Here is a 20,794-nt window from a genome sequence, read left to right on the forward strand (position 1 = left end):
ATATTTATATTTATTATTACAAATATTAAATTTTAATATAAAATAAATTCTAACTCTAAAGAAATTAAATAAATAGAAACTAATATTAAAAACTTTTAAAATACACTTGAAGTAAATAAAATGATTAAAAAGTTATGAAAATATCAAGCTTTTGTATTCATCATCTTCAATAATAAAAATACTTTCTTTTTAGTGTTTCAAAAACTAATTGATTAAATAAATTGCTAACATTAACCAAATTTAAATATTCTAAGCATTCAATATTGAAATATATTTTTAGTTCTACTTAAAAAAATAATTAGTAAAAAAATTGTAATTTTATTATAAAAGGAAATTATCTTTATTTTTATTCCATATAAAAATGACTAAAATAAGAGAAAGCTTTTTTTTTTTAAAGCAGTTTTCTACTCCCTCTTAAAAATTTTTAACAAAATTAAAAAACTTTATATATAAAAAATATTAAAGAGGGTTATTTATTTTTAATATTTGAGGGCTTTATTTGGTACGTTCTTTATGAGCAGATTAAAAATTAATAGTTTATTTTAAAAAATTTATATAACTTTATTTTAGGAAAAAATAATAAAAAGAGAGTTTCATAAAATATGATTAGCAATCCTTTTAGCAAAGTAACATGTTGCTTTCGAAAATAGATATTATCAAATTAATACTTTTTATTACAAAAGCTACTTTAATCAAACTAAATTAGAAACTCTTCTTATTTATATCTTGATCTCAGGTAAAACAATATTTTTGAATTATTTATTAATATTTATTATCTTCTCGAACTTTTTTAATAATTAATATTTTTATTAATTAAAGTTAAATTTAAATTTGTGACCACAATTCTGTTCAGCTGGTATAAGCATTAGTAGCTGCTAAATCTCTTTATGATTTAAATTTAAAATTTTCTCTGTAAAATATTTTAAAATGCATTAATTAATTTTACTAATAAAATTTTCTATATTAATTACAAAGCTAAATTTAAAGATAAAATCAATACTTTTATTCTTTACTTAACAATTAGTTATCTTTAATAATTTCAGTATTAAAAAATTTTTTTACATTTTAAATTAAAAAAGTTTTATTTTTATTTCAAACATATAATTTAAATTGTATGGAAAAAATGTTAATCAATTATTATAAAAATCTTTCTTTAATACAATTTTTTATTTAGAAATAACAAAATTAGTCTGCAAGGAGCATAAAATATATTTACAGGATTACTAAATTGTCAAAATCTCTCTAAGTTATCAATTGATTTAAAGTAAATTTAAATAATTTCAACCAAAATGCTTTTTAAAACTTTTATTTTATCTTATTTTCTTTTTAACTTAAAAGAATTATTTTTAAAGAATTTTGGATCGTTATTTATTTATTTATTTCTTATTTTTATCTAAAAAAAAATTTAATAAACTATTTTTATAAGAAATTAAAATATTGACGATAAAATAGCTCCAATTTTAGGAAATGGATTGACTTTAATTCAAAATTTGCAGTTTTTAAATATCGACTTAAGGTAAGTTTTTTATTTATTAATTTAACAATTTGTCTTACTCAAAAAATATATTTTTACAATTTCTAATTAAAATATAAAGGCACAATAAGATTACAGACTAAGGTGTTGCTGATTTGACTCATAGATTCTCCTGCTTCTGCAAACTTACAGGCTTAGTTATTGATTTAAGGTAAATTTACTAACTTAGATACAATGAATTAATTTATTTAACCTAATACCTCATATTTAGATTTACTTATAAATTTTATAATTATTTTTAATTTAATAAAATTAAACAATAATTAATTTTTAAAATGATATTTATAAATTGAAACTTAATAAAAGAGAATTTATAGTATATTACTCTTTCTTTTATTTATTTTTTAAAAATTAAAAAATATAAATTATATATTTTAAATTTAATCAATCATATTAATCTTATGTTTGTTTGTTTTAAAAATAATATGAATTTATTTAAAAATTTTTTGAATTAAGATTAGCTAATAAAAATTGAGTTTAAGTAAATTAATAATTAATCTATTTTTTACTATAAAAAGTTATAATTTACTTACAGATAAAGGGGCTTTTAACTTAGGATAGTCGCTAAAATCTATGTTAAATCTTTAGAAATTAACTTTATATTTGCAGTAAATTAAATTTATATTAACACGTAAATATATTTTCTGATAAAGAGCTAACTAAATAGGTGATTTAGGTGTCAAAAATATTTCAGAAATTATTGAATTTTGTAAGAACCTTAAAAATCTAACTATTATATTAGAGTAAATATATATAATCACATCAAAAATGAATAATTTTATTTTAAATTTATTATAAATAGTAGGAATCTAATTACACAAGAAGGAATTTATTTTTTGGCATAAAGCTTAACATAGAGCTCTAACTTGAGCAACTTCACTATTTATTTATAGTAATTTAATTCATAAAATTTTCTTAAATCTATTTATTTATTTTTTCTTTTATTTTTATTATTTGTATCAAAATTTTATGTAATAATTTTCTCATAGAAGTTTTTATTTTAACTAAGTTAAAATAATATTTTTCAAAACTATTTAAAATAAATTTGCAGTTTGTTTTATTATATAATCTAAATTTATGGAATTTACTTATTTTCTATTTAAACCTTTTGAAAAAGAGAAAACAAGCTGGACTCAACATGTATTTCTGATTTAAGTGATGGATTAGCTAAATGCTTCAATTTAAGTAATCTGGGAGTATATCTCAAGTAAATCTCTAAAAAACTTATAAAAATAAATTTTAATATACTAAATAAAACAGCTTCAATGATATAACTAACGAAGGAGCAATATGCTTAGCAAGAAGCATTTTACAAATTAAAAATCTAAAAAGTTTAGAACTCCATTTAATGTAAGAAATATTTATATTATTTAATAATTTTTAATCATATATGCATTTTATAATTTAAAAAATAAAACAGGTTTAATTAAATACAGAAGTTAGGTCTAAGTGAATTAGGATAATGTTTGAGGCAGCTTAATTACTTGATAAGATTAGATTTCTCTATGTATTCATTTAAATTTTAAACTAAATTAACTTATATTTGTTTTAGTCTTATTTTCTAAAATTTAAAACCTTTTTTATTCATAAAAAGTAATAAAATAAGTTCATATCATACACAAACTTTTAAGAGAAATGTCAAGAAAATGAAAAGATTAACAGATTGCAAAATTGAAACTGATTGAATTATGATTAAAAAAACAGTTTTCTATTTTTTTGCTTTATAAAATTTCAAAATTTTAATATTTAATTTATCCTCAAAGAAACCTCAAGTTGTACTTAGAGCTATTAAAATTTATTTATTTACTTAAAAAAAATAGCATTTTATATTTTTAAATGAGAATTTGTATTAAAAATAAATAATAAAATAAAAATTATTTGTTTTTTAATTTTTAATATTTATTATGTGAATAAAAAAAATTATTATTTTTAAATTGACTAAAAAGTTAAACTAAAATTCTTTTTAATTATTTATATACGTTAGTTTTCAGAAATTGTTAGTTAATTTAATCAAAATATTCTGGTACATAATACAATTTTTTAAATAAATACAAATAAATAGCCATCAATTAATTAGTTTTTGTAAATATTTAGTATTGGTAAATTAGAATTTTGTAGTCAAAGATGATAATATACTTGCAAACATTATAAGAAATAAGCTTGCTTTTAATTGATAATATAAAACAAATAAATAGAATTATAATTAAGATATTCTTAATTATATATTTTATTAGGCTTTTAATTATATTAAAAAATAATTTTAATTTATTTCATTACACAGTTATGTTTTATTTAAAATTTAAGCTCATGAATCTTCTTCATTAGATTTATCTAAGTCTTAACTGAAATTGATCAAAAAATTATTATTAGTTCCTCTCAAATTAGTGCCTTGCTATAGATTGTTATTTATTGATTCCTCTAAATTTTAGTTATTTTCTTAATTATCTTCATAATTCTATTCTTTATTATTATTGTTGCTATTATTATTACTTTTTTACCTTCTCATAATAACAAAATCAAATGAATTGGAATTAAGAGAATTGTTTCTTTGGAGCATGGAAATATTAGAGACATATAAATTATTAACTAATGCAATTTATGATACTTGTTAATGCTATTAATTATTTTAATCGTTGATTTCACTATGTGCATCATTTATATTTTCAATATTATTATTATTGTTGTTATTTATTTATTCTTAAATTTACTCAGGTAACTATTAAATATTATTAAAATTAGGTGATTACAAAGCTAGATTAAAGTGGGGCGATTATAAAGGAAGTTATTGTTATTAATAATCAAAAAAGGCAATTCCTTGGTTATTTCTAATTTAAGGCTCTTGTTATTATTAAATCTATTAGGACTACAAAGACTGCACTTACTAAATTTATTATTAATTAAGATTATTTTACAGTGATTGTTGATTATTTTATGTTTATTATTGTTAGTTTATTTGCTAAACTTATCTTGGATTTTACTGAGAGATATTAACTTAGCTAACGTTATTTTCAATTTAATTTTAAGTCATAGTAACAGACCTATCAGTTATATCTGAATTCTAGCCATTTATTTAGCTAGCATTAATAATAGATTTATCTGCATCAATATCTACTTTTTCCTCTAAAGCTGCTGTTATGGCAATAATTTTTTTCTGAGCATCTGTACTCTTAAAATCTATCTATACCACTTATTTAATTTCCTATTTCAAATAAAATTAATTGTTAAATCCTTCACTAATTGAATGTTCAATTTTAAAAAATTACATGTCTACAAAGGTAGCATTCTCCAGTTTTTTTCATAACATCCATTCCACATTCATAGCAAATACCTAACAAATTAATTATGATAAAGAAATTAATTTAAATAAATAAACAAATTAAATAAATAAATACCGCCATGACCACATGGAAGATAGACTGTATCTGGCTCGTTTTCAAAACAAATAACGCAATTTGCATTGCTTTCATCTCCATTTTCTTTATAACTTTTTTAACTAATTTGACTGCTATCGCTTTTCTATTTTTTTACCATTTCTTTAGGTTTAACATTTAATTTAGCTAATTCTTTATTTGATTGCTGCTACATCTTTTTTTCAAATTCTTTTTTCTTAAGTTCTTATCCCTTTGGACTGCTTATTAACTGGCTGAATTTTAATTATGTTTCATATGCCAAATTTTAAAGAGGGTTTTGAGATTTTTAAAACTAAGCAGCATTAGTTTTACCATTTTCATTAAATGAAATATCCACTGGTCCCATGCTATCACTTAACCCTTTAGGAGAATCTATCTTGTTTTATAAATTTGCTTTGCCTTTCTTTTTCTTTTTATTAACCTATAAATCAGATTTATTAACTTCTTCTTTACAGTCCTTAGATTTATCCATATCAATCTAGCTTGTGCTTCCTAAATTTAATTAAAAAATAAACAATTAACTTTTAAAAAAACTTTGATAGGTTTAAATAAATTTTTTATTACTTTTATCGAGTTTATCTAGTTAAGTGTTAGCTCTGGTCAATTTATTTTATGTTGATGGCAGCTCTTTCTTTTATTAATCTTTTTCTCTCTTCGATTTCATTACATTATTAGTTAATGCAGTGAAATATGTAGATGAAAGTTTCTCCTGTAAAGCATTAAAAAAATAAATTTAAAACAAAATATTAACATTTTTAGCTCAATATTCATTAAATATATTTCAATTTTAATGAAAAATATTTTGTAAAATATCTTTAAAAATGATTTTTTATAATAAAAATTTTAAAATAAAAAAAATTATTAGTAAAAATAAGAAAAAATATGATCAAAAATAAAAAAAATTATTACCAAAAATAGAGGGAATCCTTTTTTTTGACTATTTTTATTGTTCAAGTTTACTTTTTTAAATATTTTTTTCTTTGGTTTAGGTTTTTGAGCTTAATCTGCTGGAAGTCCATTTTAATTATTCTATCCTGGCTAATTATTATTCTATTAGGAAATGTTTGCTTGATTATTTCTGCTTCTTCCTTAGTTTTATCTACCTGATTAACTCTCAGGGTATTGTTATTCTGCAGGATAATCCTCATCCTCAGCATAAATATCATTTGGGTTTCTTTATCTGTTTTCTTCATCATCATCGTCTTCCTCTTCTTCGTCTCCCTCCTCTTCATCTTCTTCATCATCTTCACCTTCATTTTCTCGCTTATTTTAATTATTGCTTTTTTATCCATCTTAATCTTGTTGTTATTATTGCTGCTAGTTTGATTCATTTCCTTTGTTTTTATTTTTCTTCTTTTTGTTTTTACCAATTCTTGATGTATTTTTTTGAGAGTTTTCATCTCCTTCTGTATCTTCTCTTTCTTGAGAAAAATGGAACATAAAAATCCTTTTGTGATTGATAAATCAATTAATTAGTAAAGTAAATAAATAAATAAATATTAAAGTAGATATAATTAATTACCATATGCCTTTCCAGAAGAATAACGTATAAATTATGAAAAAGGTAGTAAAAACTAGACTGTATTTAAATGATAACTAAGCATCATCTAATGTTTTTATAAATTAAATTATTATAAAATTTTCAAACTTAATAGTTTATTTACCATTGCTTTAATGATCTAATCGATTGACTGCACCTCTCACAAATAAAGTAGAATTTACGCACAGTCCATTTGAAAGTAAGAAAAACCAAAACAAACCCTTAACTGAATTATTAATGAAAATTGAGTAAAATAATTTAAAATAAACAAATAAATTTACTTTCAAACGATTAAACTGGCTGCCCAAGACATTTTAAGAGTATTTTGCTCAATAAGAGTATGACAAAAACACTGTTAGTTCCAATCATAATGTAAAAAAAGACCCAATATGGCCAAAAGACATCTTACCAAGACCAATCTATTTTATTGTTCATTTTAACTGAAATCAAGAAAATTTATCCAACAAAGAATATTTTAAATCCCCAAGTAAACTTTATAATTTTAATAAGAATTAAAGCATTTTCCAAAAATTAATTAAAAAGATTACACATTCATTAATAAGCGCAGAAATAGGGCCATTTTCAGCTAGCTTTTTTGAAATCACGAAGAAAAATCTAATGAGAACATAAATCAAAAGTGTACATGGCACATAATAAAATTTATACTGGTTGACTTCTAAATAAATATAAAGGCAAATCTATTTTTAAACAAAAAATAATTTTAAATTAAACAAATTCAAATATTTTTTGTCAAACAAAAGCAATCAAAATGCTTAAATGAAAAAAGTAATTGTCGTTAAAATTCAAAAAATAGATAAATTAATTATTGATTTATTTTAAATAGCTTTAAAAAGAGATATCATTCATTAAAAATTATTTTTGGAATCTATTAAAAATAAGATAAAATAAATTATTTACTTTAAATAAGATTGAAAAAGTAGTTTCTACAATTCTCCAAATGTTACTATGTTCTTCTTATTTGTTTTCATCAACTTCTTATCTATTAAAATAATTAATTAATTTATTTATTTGTATATAATTTTTTTATCTAAATTTTAAATTATTGTAGAAGTAACTTTAAATAAGCTTAAATCAATGTTTTCTTTATTATTTGAAAATTTATAAATGCTAATTTGAGTATGATAATTTTTATTAATTAGTTCAGTAGTTATTCATGAAGTATTTTTTATTTTTTATTCATTATTTTGATTTGTTTTTGAAAATCTTCTAATTCGAATTTTCAATTTGATTTTATAAACATATTAAGATAACCTTTTTAAATATGAGCCAATATCAAATAGCAAGTAACAAGCTTTGTGAAATTAAAATATTATTTTAAATGCATCTTTAAAATAATAGATTATTGATCAGTTGAATAGTATTTTGCTTATTAAGCTCCTATATTTTGATTTAGCTATTAATTCAAATTGGCATTTAGATTTCGAATATTATAAGAATTTTTTGTTTTTTGTTTGTTTGTTTGTTTGTTGGCAGAGAATGTAAATGTCTTAAAAATAATTGATAGGTGATAAATTTGATAAATGAATTACTCAATTTTACTTCGTTTGAAACTAAAAGCAAAGCTAATAATATCGACTATCCACAGAAACACTAAAACAAATATATACTGCATGGAGTAAAGAATTAAAATCAGCATTAATATAAAAAATATTTGCAGTGATAAATGATTGAAAAATGTTTGTTGCATCACGATTGATGAATATAGTTTCAGTCGCTACTCAATTTGTTGAAGCTTTTTATCTGAAACAGTAGATTTTTTAATAGGATTAACCGGATTTTCTTAGTTTTAAAGCGGATTATTTATTTAATTTCTCATGCTATTGATAACTTAATTCTACTACTATTAATCTTCATATTACTAAGCATATTGCTACATTATATTTTGACTGTTATTATTGCGGTTGTTTACAGATTAACCCATGTAATGAAAAATTTATGAATTTGACTAATTATTTAATCCCTAAGGAGACATCAGATCTCTATTTGAAGGACTATAGAAAGCAAATAATCTATTTTCATCTCCAAAATTGGGCGACATCATATTATTTATAGTGTAATTTGCTATTGACATATTTCTTTAATTGTTTGGCATCATTACTAATGATTCATTTCTCGAGCGTGATAATCCCTATAAATGACTCACTGAATTCCTTTAATGAGAAGGAGAATATCTATAAAACTGCTGCTAAAATTAATTGCTATGCTAGTGCTATCTGCTTTAATATTAGGACTGCATCCTGCTAATTATTTCTATCTAATTGTTATATTCTTAATTAGCTAAATTGCCTTATTTTGTGATATCCTCTTCTCCCCTTATTTGAGATGTCAATAATTTTCTAACAATATTATTTGATTTTATCTTTTTACTTTGATTTATTCTCTATACATCTTCTACTAAATTTTAATATAGCTTTTTATTAATATTACAAAGCAATTTATTTATTTGATAATAATTCAGAGTGAACAAATCGATATATGAATGAATAAATAAACAAACAAAAAAACAAGCAAATCAAATCAAATCAAACAATCAATTAATTAATTAGTTGATAGATTGATCGAAGTATGAATTATTGTATTTTGAGGATTGGTCTTATGTAATTATAAGTAAGATAAATAATTCATGCAAGTGATTGATTATACTTTTTTTGTTTTCCTAATTTTGTTTCAAACAAATTTCAAATATTATTATTATAGAATAGTCTTTTCTAATAAAGAAAAACTTCAATTGAATAGAATGTATATTTTTATATTATACATTTACTTTGATTTTACTAATATTAGCTACTTATTTGTTAGTTTTTGATTATCACTTATTAAATTATAAATGAAAAATTTTGTTGTATTTAGCTTGATTTGAAAAAAATTTTACTATTAAATATTTAATAAAATTATGATAAACTTTTTAGACTAAAAATATAATTATTATTTTAACAAAATACTAATTTTGATACTTAAGATATATTATTAAGTTTATTTTTTAATAAATTTATGTATCTTCAAAAGGTTTGTTGGTAATCAACAGTTAGTTAAATATAATAAAAAATGATTGAAAATTAATTTAATAGAAAAATCTAAAGTTTTTATTAAATAAAAACAATTTTTTCGTTTACGAATAAAACTAAAAAAATAACTACATATAAAAAATATCACAAATTATTAAAAATATTAACTCTCTCCAATTCCAATTTTAAAATTGAATAGGTACCTGCTGATGACCCCCTCCCCATAAGAAGATTTAACGAATAATTTAAAACAAATATTAATTATCATAAATAGAGGCAATTTTTGAGTTAAGGTTACTATTTTTTAAAAAATGACTTCTATATTGATAAAAGAGAGAAGATATTTTATTTAGTTATATTCTTTAATAAATTTTAAAAACATATATTAAAAAAGAAAAAATAGATTTATTTTATAAAGTAATAAATAACTAATTAATAATATTTTAACTGTAGAAATTACAATAAAAAATTTATTTATTTATTTAATAAATAACTAATAAATTTTAAATATAATTTTATAGATTTAATTTAATCTTATTTAATTTGTTTATTTACAAAATCTTTTTATTTAAATATCAATAGAAAATTAATTCTTTTTTTTAAATTAATAAGATTAAAATTGATAATTATAGATATTTGAAATGATTTTTAAGAAAAAGAGAAGTAATTAATTAATATTAATTTTTTCATTAATAGATTTATTCAATCCATTAATCCATCCATCAATCAATCATGATTATCTTCCTCTACTTCATGTATATTGTTTAGCTGGTTTTTATTTTATTTTTTGTCTTCAACAATACTTTCGTCTACTAGTGTAGTCAAAGCTACAACTCTGAAATTATTATTTTGTGCTTTCTCTTTAATGTCTAATCTCAGAATTTCTTTTATAGCCTTTAAAAAATTATCAATAACATTTTATCATGATTTAAATAAAAATTTACTTCTCTACACAAATAGCATTCGCCTGTATTTTTCATAATATCAACAGAACATTCATAGCACACGCCTTTATTAATATTTATATAAAATTAAGTTATATCTTTTAAAGTAAAATTTACCTCCATGTCCACAGGGCATATAAACTGAATCAGGAGCGTTATCAAAGCAGATAACACAAGTTACATTAGATTAATCATTCATATTAGGAGCATTAACTTGAATATCTTTATCTTCTATAACGCTCTGCTCAATTTTTTTGTTTCCTCTGTGTGAATCTTGATGACCTACAAAACTTACATTGTTTGACTTGCAGACTCTGGTATTTTTTGGAGACTCAGAGTAATTTTCAAAAAGTTTTTTTTTGACATGAGTATTTAATTACTAAGAAAGCTTTTAAATTTGAGGAGTATCAATTAACTTTTTAAATTTTTAATTGGTGTCTAAGGCTATTTTTTTCCATTTATTCTAATCGCTGTTTCCTTAATTTCTTTAAGATATAGACACATTAATATCTTAAATAGGTTTCTTGTTAAAATCTACGCTATGATTTATTTCGTACTTATGGATCATAAAAGACTAAGATTCTTTATTATTTATTATTAAAAATGAGTTATATTTAAATAATAAATTTAATCAAAGATTTACTATGTCGAGTTCCTTTTTCTTTTTAATCTTTTATCTGCTGTTTAATTTTTGAGCTATTTTTGGCTAAGTTATTCTATACATTTTATCTATTTGCAATAGCACTGAAGTAAGTAGAAGACAATTTTTACTGTAATTAAAAGAATAAAAAAATATTTTAATTGAATATCTTTCGAAAAATATTTACTAAAAATTAGGGTATATTGTTTTATTATTCATCTTATTCTGTAGGATTTACAGTTTTTATTCTCTTAGATTTGTTCTTTGCCTTTTTCTATTACTCAGGATTCTCGCTGATGACATATTCTATATCTTCTTCTTCCTCAGCATTAATTATTATTGATATTTCATACACAAATTATCTTTATTAAAATTCAATTAAACAATTTATTGAATATTTTCAAGAATATTTACATTATTTAATTCCACTCTAAAGATGAAAACATAAGCATTACCACCAAAAAAACCAACGAAATAAATAGAACAACTTGCATTGAATCTATTTTTATTTTTAAATAAATTAATTAAAAAGTAATAAAAATTATAAAATAAATATTTTTTAAAAATTCAAATTGAAGACAATTTTTTTAGTATGAAGCAAATAATTAAAAGTAAAAGTTACCATCTTGCCCGTAATCTTCAGTAAAAATAAAAGATTTCAAGAACATAATTGATGTAACGGTAAAGCTGACCATAAAAATGCAAATCCAAAGTAATCCAATAATTTCTATTTTTTTTTGAGAAGATCTTTTTAGGCAAAAGTAGCATTTTGTTATAATAATAAAAATTAGCCCTAAAGTGATGACAGCAGTAGTCAATAAAAAAATATATGCTGGCCAAAATATATGAACCCAATCCCAGTCCACTGTTTATTCAACTTTGAGCGATACTAACAAGGCTTAAAAAGAGACAAAAAGCTTAAAAAGTAAAAGCATCTATAAAAAATTAAATAAAAATTTGATTTTAGAAGAATAAATAAAGAATAAAATTTACTGTTTCATTGAAAATTGGATTGTACTCTTTGACTTTGAGTTTGAACATATAAAGTATTTTAAAAACTACGAATACAAAAACAATTGTAGTAACTAAAACTAAGTTAATGTAGATCACATCGAATCTGATAATTAATAGAATCTGTTTATTGAATAAATCAAATAATTAATTAATTAATATTATTTTTTGATACTATTTAAATTTTTCTTAAGAATGTGTAAATTTGGTCGATAAAATTAAAAAAAGAAATAGTTTTGATTAAAATTTTGTTCAGTATAAACATTGAATAAATAAATTTTTATTGTTATAATTAAATGGCTAAAAAATCTAAGCAAATAAATTAGTTAATTTAATTAATTAATTAATGATTTAATCTAATTTTTACTTTGAAGATGAAGAAAACAATAATTTCTATAACTTTTAACAATAAATATTTGTTGTATTCATATCTGAACTCAATTTCTTCTTCTGTTTGATATTCGTCTATATCCACTTTCTTGCTAAATACCAAAAAATAAAAAAATAAATAAATTTCTATAATTTCATTAATTTTAAATAAATTTATTAAGTTATATTGGTTTTTTATTCATTTATTATAAAACTAGTATTAGTTTATCTTATAATTATCTTATTTATTACTAATTTACTCATTGGCTCAATCATTCTATGTGATTATGAACTCATATTAAATACCAATAAAACTCAAAAACAAATTCTTATTTTAATAATCATAACTATTTTACTTGAGTCTATATTTTTAAAAATTAGTATAAATACTAAATAAGTCGAACAATAGTAGGATTGAAACCACTACTTTGTAGTTGAAGTCCATAATCATTTAAGCACTATAAAAAATCAGAAAAACGTAGACATTCATCGATTTAATTATAACACTTTTTATGATCATCAAACTTTTTACTTTATCTTCATCATTCATATTTTCTTGATTAGAGTTTTAATTGTTATTTTATTGCTATTGACCTAATCTTTACTCTAATTATTCATTTTAATTATTATCTGATAATGTCGGATTGAACTCTGTGTTTTAGGCAACTTCTGTTACTCTTGAAGGATAATTCATATTATATTAATCTCCCTAATTTTATATTGAATCTGTTCTTTAATGCTACTAATTTGAAATGCTTAATCTATCATTCATATGCCTATCAGTATTCATTTTGGAATCATCCTTTTTCTAATCTGAGTAATTATTCATTGAAAAATCATTGGTGATAGTAACTCTTTTTTTATCAAGCTTTTAATCCTATTATCTGAAATCTAGCACCAAGCCCAAATTAGTATTAACCTAATTTTAAGGAGATAAAGCGTGCCCTGAAATAATGGCTTAATTTTCGTTTAATCCCTAAATATTATTTATATTTACTTGCATTGTTAAACTTAAAAAAAGCAGTGTTTTGATTTGCTATTAAATTTGCAATTTTATTTGAATAATTGTTATTTACTTGCTTGGTATTTTGTTTGTAAATTTGATATTTAGAAGAACTCGTTTATTAACTTAATTCATAAATAATTGAATTTGTTTGTTTGTTAGTTAATTAATATCTGTGTTAATTATAAATTTTGCAAACTAAGTGCATCAAAATTGCTAGAAATTAAATTAATAAATAAATAATTTCTCTATAGCAATTATTCTATGATTTCGAGCTATTTTTTGATTTTTTCTAACAAAAAAAGGCACCTTCATTAAATAAAAAAAGGGATTTGCATGAAACTCAAGTCATTTATTTTATGTATCTCAACAAGTTATTTTGAAAAAACTAAATTTAATGACAAAGCAATTTCATAAAACCTATTTAATTATCTGATTGTACAAATCAAATATTGATTCAGTATTAACAAACAATTAATTAAATAAATAAAATTTTAAGGTATATCATTAGATTAATTCATTTAAAAGCACGAAAAGATATTTTAAGAAATTACATGGTTTAAATTTCTACTTGTATTATTTTGTAAAATATTAATTAATTACTATATTTAATTATATCTAAATTCTAAAAAAATTTGATAACTTTTAACAAATAGATAATCAATCAATCTAAGAATAGATCAACCAATTTTATATTTTATTAATTTATCTAAATTTAATTTTCTACACAAATTTATCAAATCAACAAAAAGCATATTTTTTAACTTAAATTAATTTATTCGCTTAAAATTAATTAAGCTGGCTATAATTAGAACTCATTTATTTTGAATAAAAGGTGTGTAATAAACATTTATTTTTAAATTTCTATTTCAGTCACCCTTCCCTTAATAAAAATTTGATCCACTTTGAAAAGAAATTATGTAATAGACTGTATAGAAGGAGGGTATGATTTAAAATTTCATTATTTTCATGCTGTGATTAATTATTATAGAATCGGCAGTTAAATTATAAAAACGGTTTTTTATTATTTGTTAATTATTATATGAGTAACTTTAAAAGGTAATTCGGAGATTTAATTTAATTAATTTAAATCGTATTCGGGGTTTATTTAAATAAAAGGAAGGAGTTAGTGAGAAGAGTCTGATAAAAAGTTGAAATTTAAATTTCAACAAGCTTAGTTTAGTGAGGAAAAGGACAATTTTAAATATTACTAAAATGTAATATTAAAGATGTATGTAATTTTCAAATTAATGTAAGAAAAACTAATGTGTTTTAATGTTCTATTGATGTAAATTTATTTAGCTTTAATATTACATGACAATCTATCATTAAATCAATCATATTTGATTGAATAAAAAAATATCAATGTAAAGTGCAGCTTTAACCTAAATTGATTGAGTGATTATTGTTAGCACCAACAAAATATGTTAGTAGAAAAATAAATGTTGTTCAAAAATTATCAGCTTATTTTGACTAAAACTTATCTGTGATAATAATGATGAGTTTTATAATCCATTTTTTGAATTACTAGAATGATTGCAAATTTATATTACTATAATTTTTATCATTGTAAATAAATAGCACTGCTCTGTAAAATGTTTGCAGCTTTGAGCTACCTGAAATAAATTAATTTTGCAGTAAATGGATAAGACAAGAAGCAATAAATAAATAAATAAAAAACAAAACAAAAAAAGCATCTAATAGAGAGCATTGAGAAATTTATATAGCACTTCTTTTTTTGGGAGAGATTGATATAGTAATTAAATTCAACTAAAAAATCAAAATAAATATAAATTAATGAAATTTAATAAAAAGTAAAAGGAAATGCAAGAATCATACTAGATCGCTCATAAGCCATTAGAAGAATAAGATAATGATATTTAAGAATAAAAAATAGTAGATTTATCTTTTAAGCCAGAAGTTGTGGAGGATAAGAAGTTAGAGCTGAAATAGAAGCTCATTTAAGAATAAATCCCTGTCTAATTTGTAATCCATGAACATAAGTAAAATGGTGGAGTTAAAGAAAGTTAATAATAAAAAGGAGCTAACTCGTACTACAAACATAACTATTAAATTTAGCAATCAACTGATGACCTGGAGAAATAGTAAAACCCTTCACCTTAGGAGGAGCATGCAGATCAAAAGCATGATTAAAATTAGGGTAATGTAGAAGAAAAAGGTAGACATCATGGCCATAAATTGCAAAAGCCTAAGTTATACGCTTACAGATGGGTCATATTAGTATTGTATTTACTGGGAGATTTGGGTCCATCAATGATGGTGACTACAACTACTCCAAATGCCAATTAGCTTTCTAAAATTTACGATTTACTGCCCATTGAAGCTAACTTAGGAAGCTTAGTTATCCTTATATTTACACCAATAGGGACTATATTTTCAAGTAAATTTCTAGATTAAAAGGGTCTAAGCGTATCTATTAGAGTGGGTATTTTTGTCTGTGCAATTGGTGCTTGGATGCGTTGCCTAGTAAATTATTCATATTACTTTGTGGTAGCAGGAAATATACTGACTGGTTTAGGGTCTCCTTTTATATTTAACGGGAAGACATAGGTTGCTTCTAATTGGTTCAGTCATGAGCAAGTAAAATTAATTTAAATAACAATAATATAGCCAATTTCATATAAAACTAAATAAGTACTTGATTTTAGATTGTTTTTTTGGGTGGTATATCAAAATTTATTGATTATTTGATTTTGGTTTGTTTGTTTGATTGCTTGTTTGATTGCTTGACAAGTATTATTATTTAATTTGGAAGCAAATTAATTTATTTAATTATTGCAATGTACATCAAATGATCAGATTACTTCTTGTATTTATTACCAAATAAGATTTTTCTTTTATTCCATCAAATTAAGTAATCAATTAAAAGAATGATTAGTTGGTATTTCTTTTATAGCAAACAAGAAACTCAACCCAATAAACAAAAAAATCATCAAAAGCCAAAAAAAATAAATTAAAAGTAGACTTAATAGTTAAATAAAGTAATTAACTTTTCATCAAATTTTAAACAAGTGAAACTAAAAATATTAAACAAAAACCCTTTTTCATGCTTTAAGAATCCAACATATTGCTTAATAAATTTTGGATTTAACAAGCATAAAATAATTAATAGATTCTTTTTTTTAGCTTAAAGACCAGCTTACAAATAAAATAAGTATTCATCGTATTTTAATCTGATGAAATCGCAAACATTTAAATCTGTTTGATTTTCCAAGTTATTTAAATAATTTATTGCTTTTTTAAGCTGAATTCTTTTTTTAGAAATAATATATCAATTCTTTATCAATACACATATGAATGATTTAATTATGTGTTTATTACAAATTGATACTTATAATTCTGGATAAATTTACATTCTTTGAAATCTACCTTGTGTAATTCTGAAAATTTTAAATTCTTTTTATTTATTTAAAATAAAGGGCCCCGGTGTGACAAGTTTTATCACTTTTTGGACAAACTTAAATGGAATAGCTGGCATGATGTTTGCAGGAAATTTCATGGGAAGCTATCGTTATGATGCTTCAAATGAAGAAGAAGGCAAAACTCTTGTATTTGAATTGATGCTTTTGATTGCCATAGTAGTTACTAGCATCGGAGTATTATTGTGGATATTTTTCAGATAACACCCTCCCACTCCTCCCAGTTTCACTGCTTAAATCGAAAGAGAATAGAATTTTAAAGAATCAGTTGTACACTTAATTAAAAATAGAAACTATGTATTCATAGTAATCTAGCAAGGTTTAATCTTAGGAAGCATCAACGGAATGTCTACCTCAATAAGTTATTTTATTAGTCCATACGGATTTGACAGCGCTGATTCTACATTCATGCTTGCAGCTATTCCTATTGGTGGAGTTTTTGGTATCATTATTGGTAGCTACTTCCTCAACAAATACAAAAAATATAAATATTAAATGGGTAATTAACATAATTAAATTCATTGTTTTTTTTAAAAAATATAAACAAAAAAGATGCCAAAAGTTAACAAAAAATGTGATTTTATTTTATCATTAATAGTATAAATGCTGATTTAAAATTTGATTTTTCCTTATCTCCTTCCCCCTTTTGTTCTAATAATTTTTTTGCAAAAACCTTAAAAGGAGTTTTTTAATCTATCTGAAATTAACTCCCACTTTTCAACAAACAAAAGAACTGCTTTACTTTAAAAAAGCAAAAAAAATAAATCAAATAAAATTTAATAACAGAATAATTAGCTGATTTTTTTCCTAGCTGAATAATAATTCATTTAAATTCTCTTAACTGTAAAATTTAATCTTATCAAAGTGAAAAGACAGACTAATCCTTAAAGCATCTATTTTTCACTTATATTTATCTACTTAATTAAATATTTAAATAATAATTAATTGAGTGTAATAAATTTTTTTTCCTTGGTCAAACCCATATTGCAAAATAAATAAATACCATTCAAAATAAAGATTTACATTTTTATAATAATGAAAATTTACCTTTATTAGAAATGCAATCAACTCTAAATTCTAAATAAATTCTGAAATGCAAAAATTTATAATAACGCGATTCAAGAAATTAATTAATTTTTAAATAAAAGCAGAATAAATCATTTAATTTAAATGAATGAATTGTGAATTCAATTGATAAAATTAATATAAAACCTAATTCCTTTTTTAGAATTTCATTCAAATTTGATTAAATCAAAATTTGTTATTTAAGTTAGAAGAAAATCTAAATTAATTATTTTTAATATGTAGGTATCTATATGATTGGAGGTACTGGATGTATGTTCTTATTCCAGTTGGTTTTATACACTAAGTCTATATTTTTAGCAGTTGGATCAGCTGCAATTGTGGGTCTCTTTTTTGTTCCTTTGATTCCTGCTTTTCTAGAATTCGCATGTGAAAGTGTTTTCCCTATTGGTGAAGGTAGTGCTGTTGGATTCCTTTCTAGTGTTAATGGTATTTTCTCATTGATTTATGGATCTGTTTTAAGCTTTATTGTGAAAGGATAATCTCAAACAGAATCCTTCTTGGGAACTATAATACTACTTTCCTCATTTGGCTTAGCTTTCTTATTACTTTTCTTGACAAAAGAAAGACTTAGAAGAGATGAAGTTGAAAAAATAAGTTGCTAAAAATTCTAAGAAGGTAAAGAGGTTGATATATCTGATTTTCACTTTGATGATGATAATGGCAATTCCGCTTAAGTAAGTAGCGTTTAATTTAATGCAAATGAAATAGAAAAGCAAGAAAGACTCGAATAACCACTATAAGTAAAATAAGAAAGCAATTAAGTTGAAATAGAAATAGCAACAATTAGTTAAAATCACAATAATAATAATAACAATATCAATGACGCTAATCACAACAACAATAACAATAATAATAATTTTAATAGCCATAGCAGCAATAACAATAGTACAAACAGTAATAATAACACCAAAAACCATCATATTGTAAATGCAAAAGCTAATGGTGATAGTGCCTCAGAATAAGAATCTGCATTTAGTTCTTCTAGTACAACTGATTTTAGTTCGACAGATAGTTAGTAATATAAATAAAATGGAGACTCTAACAAATAAGTTGCAAACGAAAAATAATTTTTATCTGATTCTTTATCTCCTTCAGCAAATCACCAAGATTAACTTAGTGAAAACTCTTAAAATTAAAATGAAAGTAATAACAAGAAAGCAAATAAAAGATCTTAAAAAGACAATCATAAAAATGGAGAGTCATCTAATAATGTTTCTTCTTCTTCTTCTTCCAAATAACACTCTGTTAATAATGGTTCTTCATATGAAGAAATCGAAGAATCTGAAGAAGAGTAAGAAGACTCTTAAAATAAGAATTCTGTAATGGAAAAAGGATTAGGATTAAAAAAACATTTAATAAATGAAAAAGATTTTGAGAGCTATACCAAAAAAAACAAACATAATATGAAAAATGGGCATAACAATTGAATAAAAACATAAATATAAACAAATTGATTGAATGAATGTATAAATTAATAATTTCTTAAAAAAATTGGTTAATAGCCTATTTAATTATAAATAAACGAAGCAATGGCTTGGTTGATAATCTATTTAGGAATAAATGAATTAATAAATAAATAAATTAATAACTAAATAAATAAATAACTATACTACTTCATCTATCTTTTTGATAACTTTATTAAATTTACTACTATAAATATTATCTTAAAATAAAATGAGTATTTATTAAAATAATAATAAAATTATTGTTTTTCAATATTTATTAATAAATATATATCCTACATTCATAATTCCATATTATCTAATTATTAATATATTCATTCTCTCTCATCAACTCATTCATTATTTAAATTTTTTTTTTCATAAACTATTTCTATTTAAAGTAACCAATAAAATATAAAAAACAATGACTAAATATAAATTTTATTTATGATAGTCAAAATTTTAATTTGAGCACCTGTTACTTTAATTAAAAATAGTATATGAACCATATTTGTACTTTATCACTTATTTATTTACTCACTTTTTTAAATAACTAAAAAATTCTCTTACTTTTTCACTATTACAAGCTCGTTCTACTATTTTCATAATCTTTATCAAATTTCCTCTCAAAAAATTGAAGATTAATTAATTTAAAAAATTAAAATTCATTCAAATTCTAAAATTTGTATTGATTAGTGTAATATTGATTTGTAAACTAAATTAGGTAAAAGAGATTCATCCTAATTTAATTATTAATTTTTGCAATAAAATTTATTTGAGTGTAATCTTTTTGCACACTATTAATTCTATTCAAATAAATTGAGATGACTACAAAATTATTGATTTCAGTATTCATAATGATTTTATACTTAATTTTATAAATAAGAACTAAATTTCAGCTTCCTCTTTCTCAAATACTTAGTTTATTATTACGCTATACTGTACTTCTCTCACTACAAAAATATAGCTATGTACTGAAATTAATTTAGTCTATTTTTGCATATTCTTCATATTTAAATGAGTAATATATTTTTAATAAATGATTTTAGATTATTAAATAAATAAATACATATTTTTCATTTATTATAGATTTGGTTAAAAATTATTTTATTCCTCTTTTTTTATTATTATTGCAAAATTATTTTAGAGTTCTATAGAAACTTTAAGGAATTTAAAGATTTTAAAGAGCTAAAATCTATTTGACTTAAACTTAAAGTTTTTTCTCTAGTAAAAAAGAGTTATCATCTATTTTTAGTAAGCACATTATCCATTCTATTATTTAATTAAATAAATAAATAAAATAAAATAAATTATTTATGTTTATGTAAATTATATAATGAAATAATAAT

The 20,794-nt window shown here is 21.7% G+C and overlaps 4 protein-coding genes across 4 annotated transcripts; 2 read left to right on the forward strand and 2 right to left on the reverse strand. All coding sequences in view use genetic code 6, as the record gives it.

Annotated features, from left to right (window-relative positions):
• Positions 1–602: 602 nt before the first annotated feature.
• On the forward strand, positions 603–3,219 carry TTHERM_00797870 (kinase domain protein; the record flags this gene model as incomplete). Its single annotated transcript, XM_001020371.2, has 13 exons — positions 603–626; positions 684–736; positions 820–912; positions 1,175–1,264; positions 1,427–1,516; positions 1,596–1,685; positions 2,053–2,142; positions 2,188–2,277; positions 2,337–2,426; positions 2,652–2,741; positions 2,795–2,884; positions 2,955–3,041; positions 3,129–3,219. The coding sequence occupies 13 exons, from the start codon at positions 603–605 to the stop codon at positions 3,217–3,219; spliced, it is 1,068 nt and encodes a 355-aa protein (XP_001020371.2).
• Positions 3,220–3,529: 310 nt separating this feature from the next.
• On the reverse strand, positions 3,530–8,854 carry TTHERM_00797880 (zinc finger, C3HC4 type (RING finger) protein). Its single transcript, XM_001020372.2, has 11 exons — positions 8,035–8,854; positions 7,403–7,484; positions 7,033–7,182; positions 6,766–6,976; positions 6,609–6,710; positions 6,467–6,551; positions 5,854–6,391; positions 5,509–5,653; positions 4,927–5,436; positions 4,798–4,862; positions 3,530–4,733 (listed from the first exon to the last, which is right to left on the reverse strand). The coding sequence occupies exons 1-11, from the start codon at positions 8,739–8,741 to the stop codon at positions 3,840–3,842; spliced, it is 3,489 nt and encodes a 1,162-aa protein (XP_001020372.2). The 5' UTR covers positions 8,742–8,854; the 3' UTR covers positions 3,530–3,839.
• A 1,096-nt stretch (positions 8,855–9,950) lies between these two features.
• On the reverse strand, positions 9,951–13,542 carry TTHERM_00797890 (zinc finger, C3HC4 type (RING finger) protein). The gene is made up of 10 exons (XM_001020373.2): positions 12,831–13,542; positions 12,473–12,587; positions 12,088–12,228; positions 11,717–12,029; positions 11,509–11,593; positions 11,282–11,456; positions 11,098–11,224; positions 10,572–11,036; positions 10,455–10,519; positions 9,951–10,404 (listed from the first exon to the last, which is right to left on the reverse strand). Exons 1-10 carry the CDS (start codon positions 13,475–13,477, stop codon positions 10,237–10,239), a joined length of 2,301 nt encoding a protein of 766 aa, XP_001020373.2. The 5' UTR covers positions 13,478–13,542; the 3' UTR covers positions 9,951–10,236.
• Positions 13,543–15,274: 1,732 nt separating this feature from the next.
• Positions 15,275–19,430, forward strand: TTHERM_00797900 (MFS transporter; the record flags this gene model as incomplete). Its single annotated transcript, XM_001020374.3, has 3 exons — positions 15,275–16,078; positions 16,918–17,416; positions 18,226–19,430. The coding sequence occupies 3 exons, from the start codon at positions 15,275–15,277 to the stop codon at positions 19,428–19,430; spliced, it is 2,508 nt and encodes an 835-aa protein (XP_001020374.2).
• Between the last annotated feature and the right edge of the window lie 1,364 nt (positions 19,431–20,794).

Source organism: Tetrahymena thermophila (genome assembly GCF_000189635.1).
Source record: "Tetrahymena thermophila SB210 genomic scaffold scf_8254571, whole genome shotgun sequence".
Classification (NCBI taxonomy): domain Eukaryota; phylum Ciliophora; class Oligohymenophorea; order Hymenostomatida; family Tetrahymenidae; genus Tetrahymena; species Tetrahymena thermophila.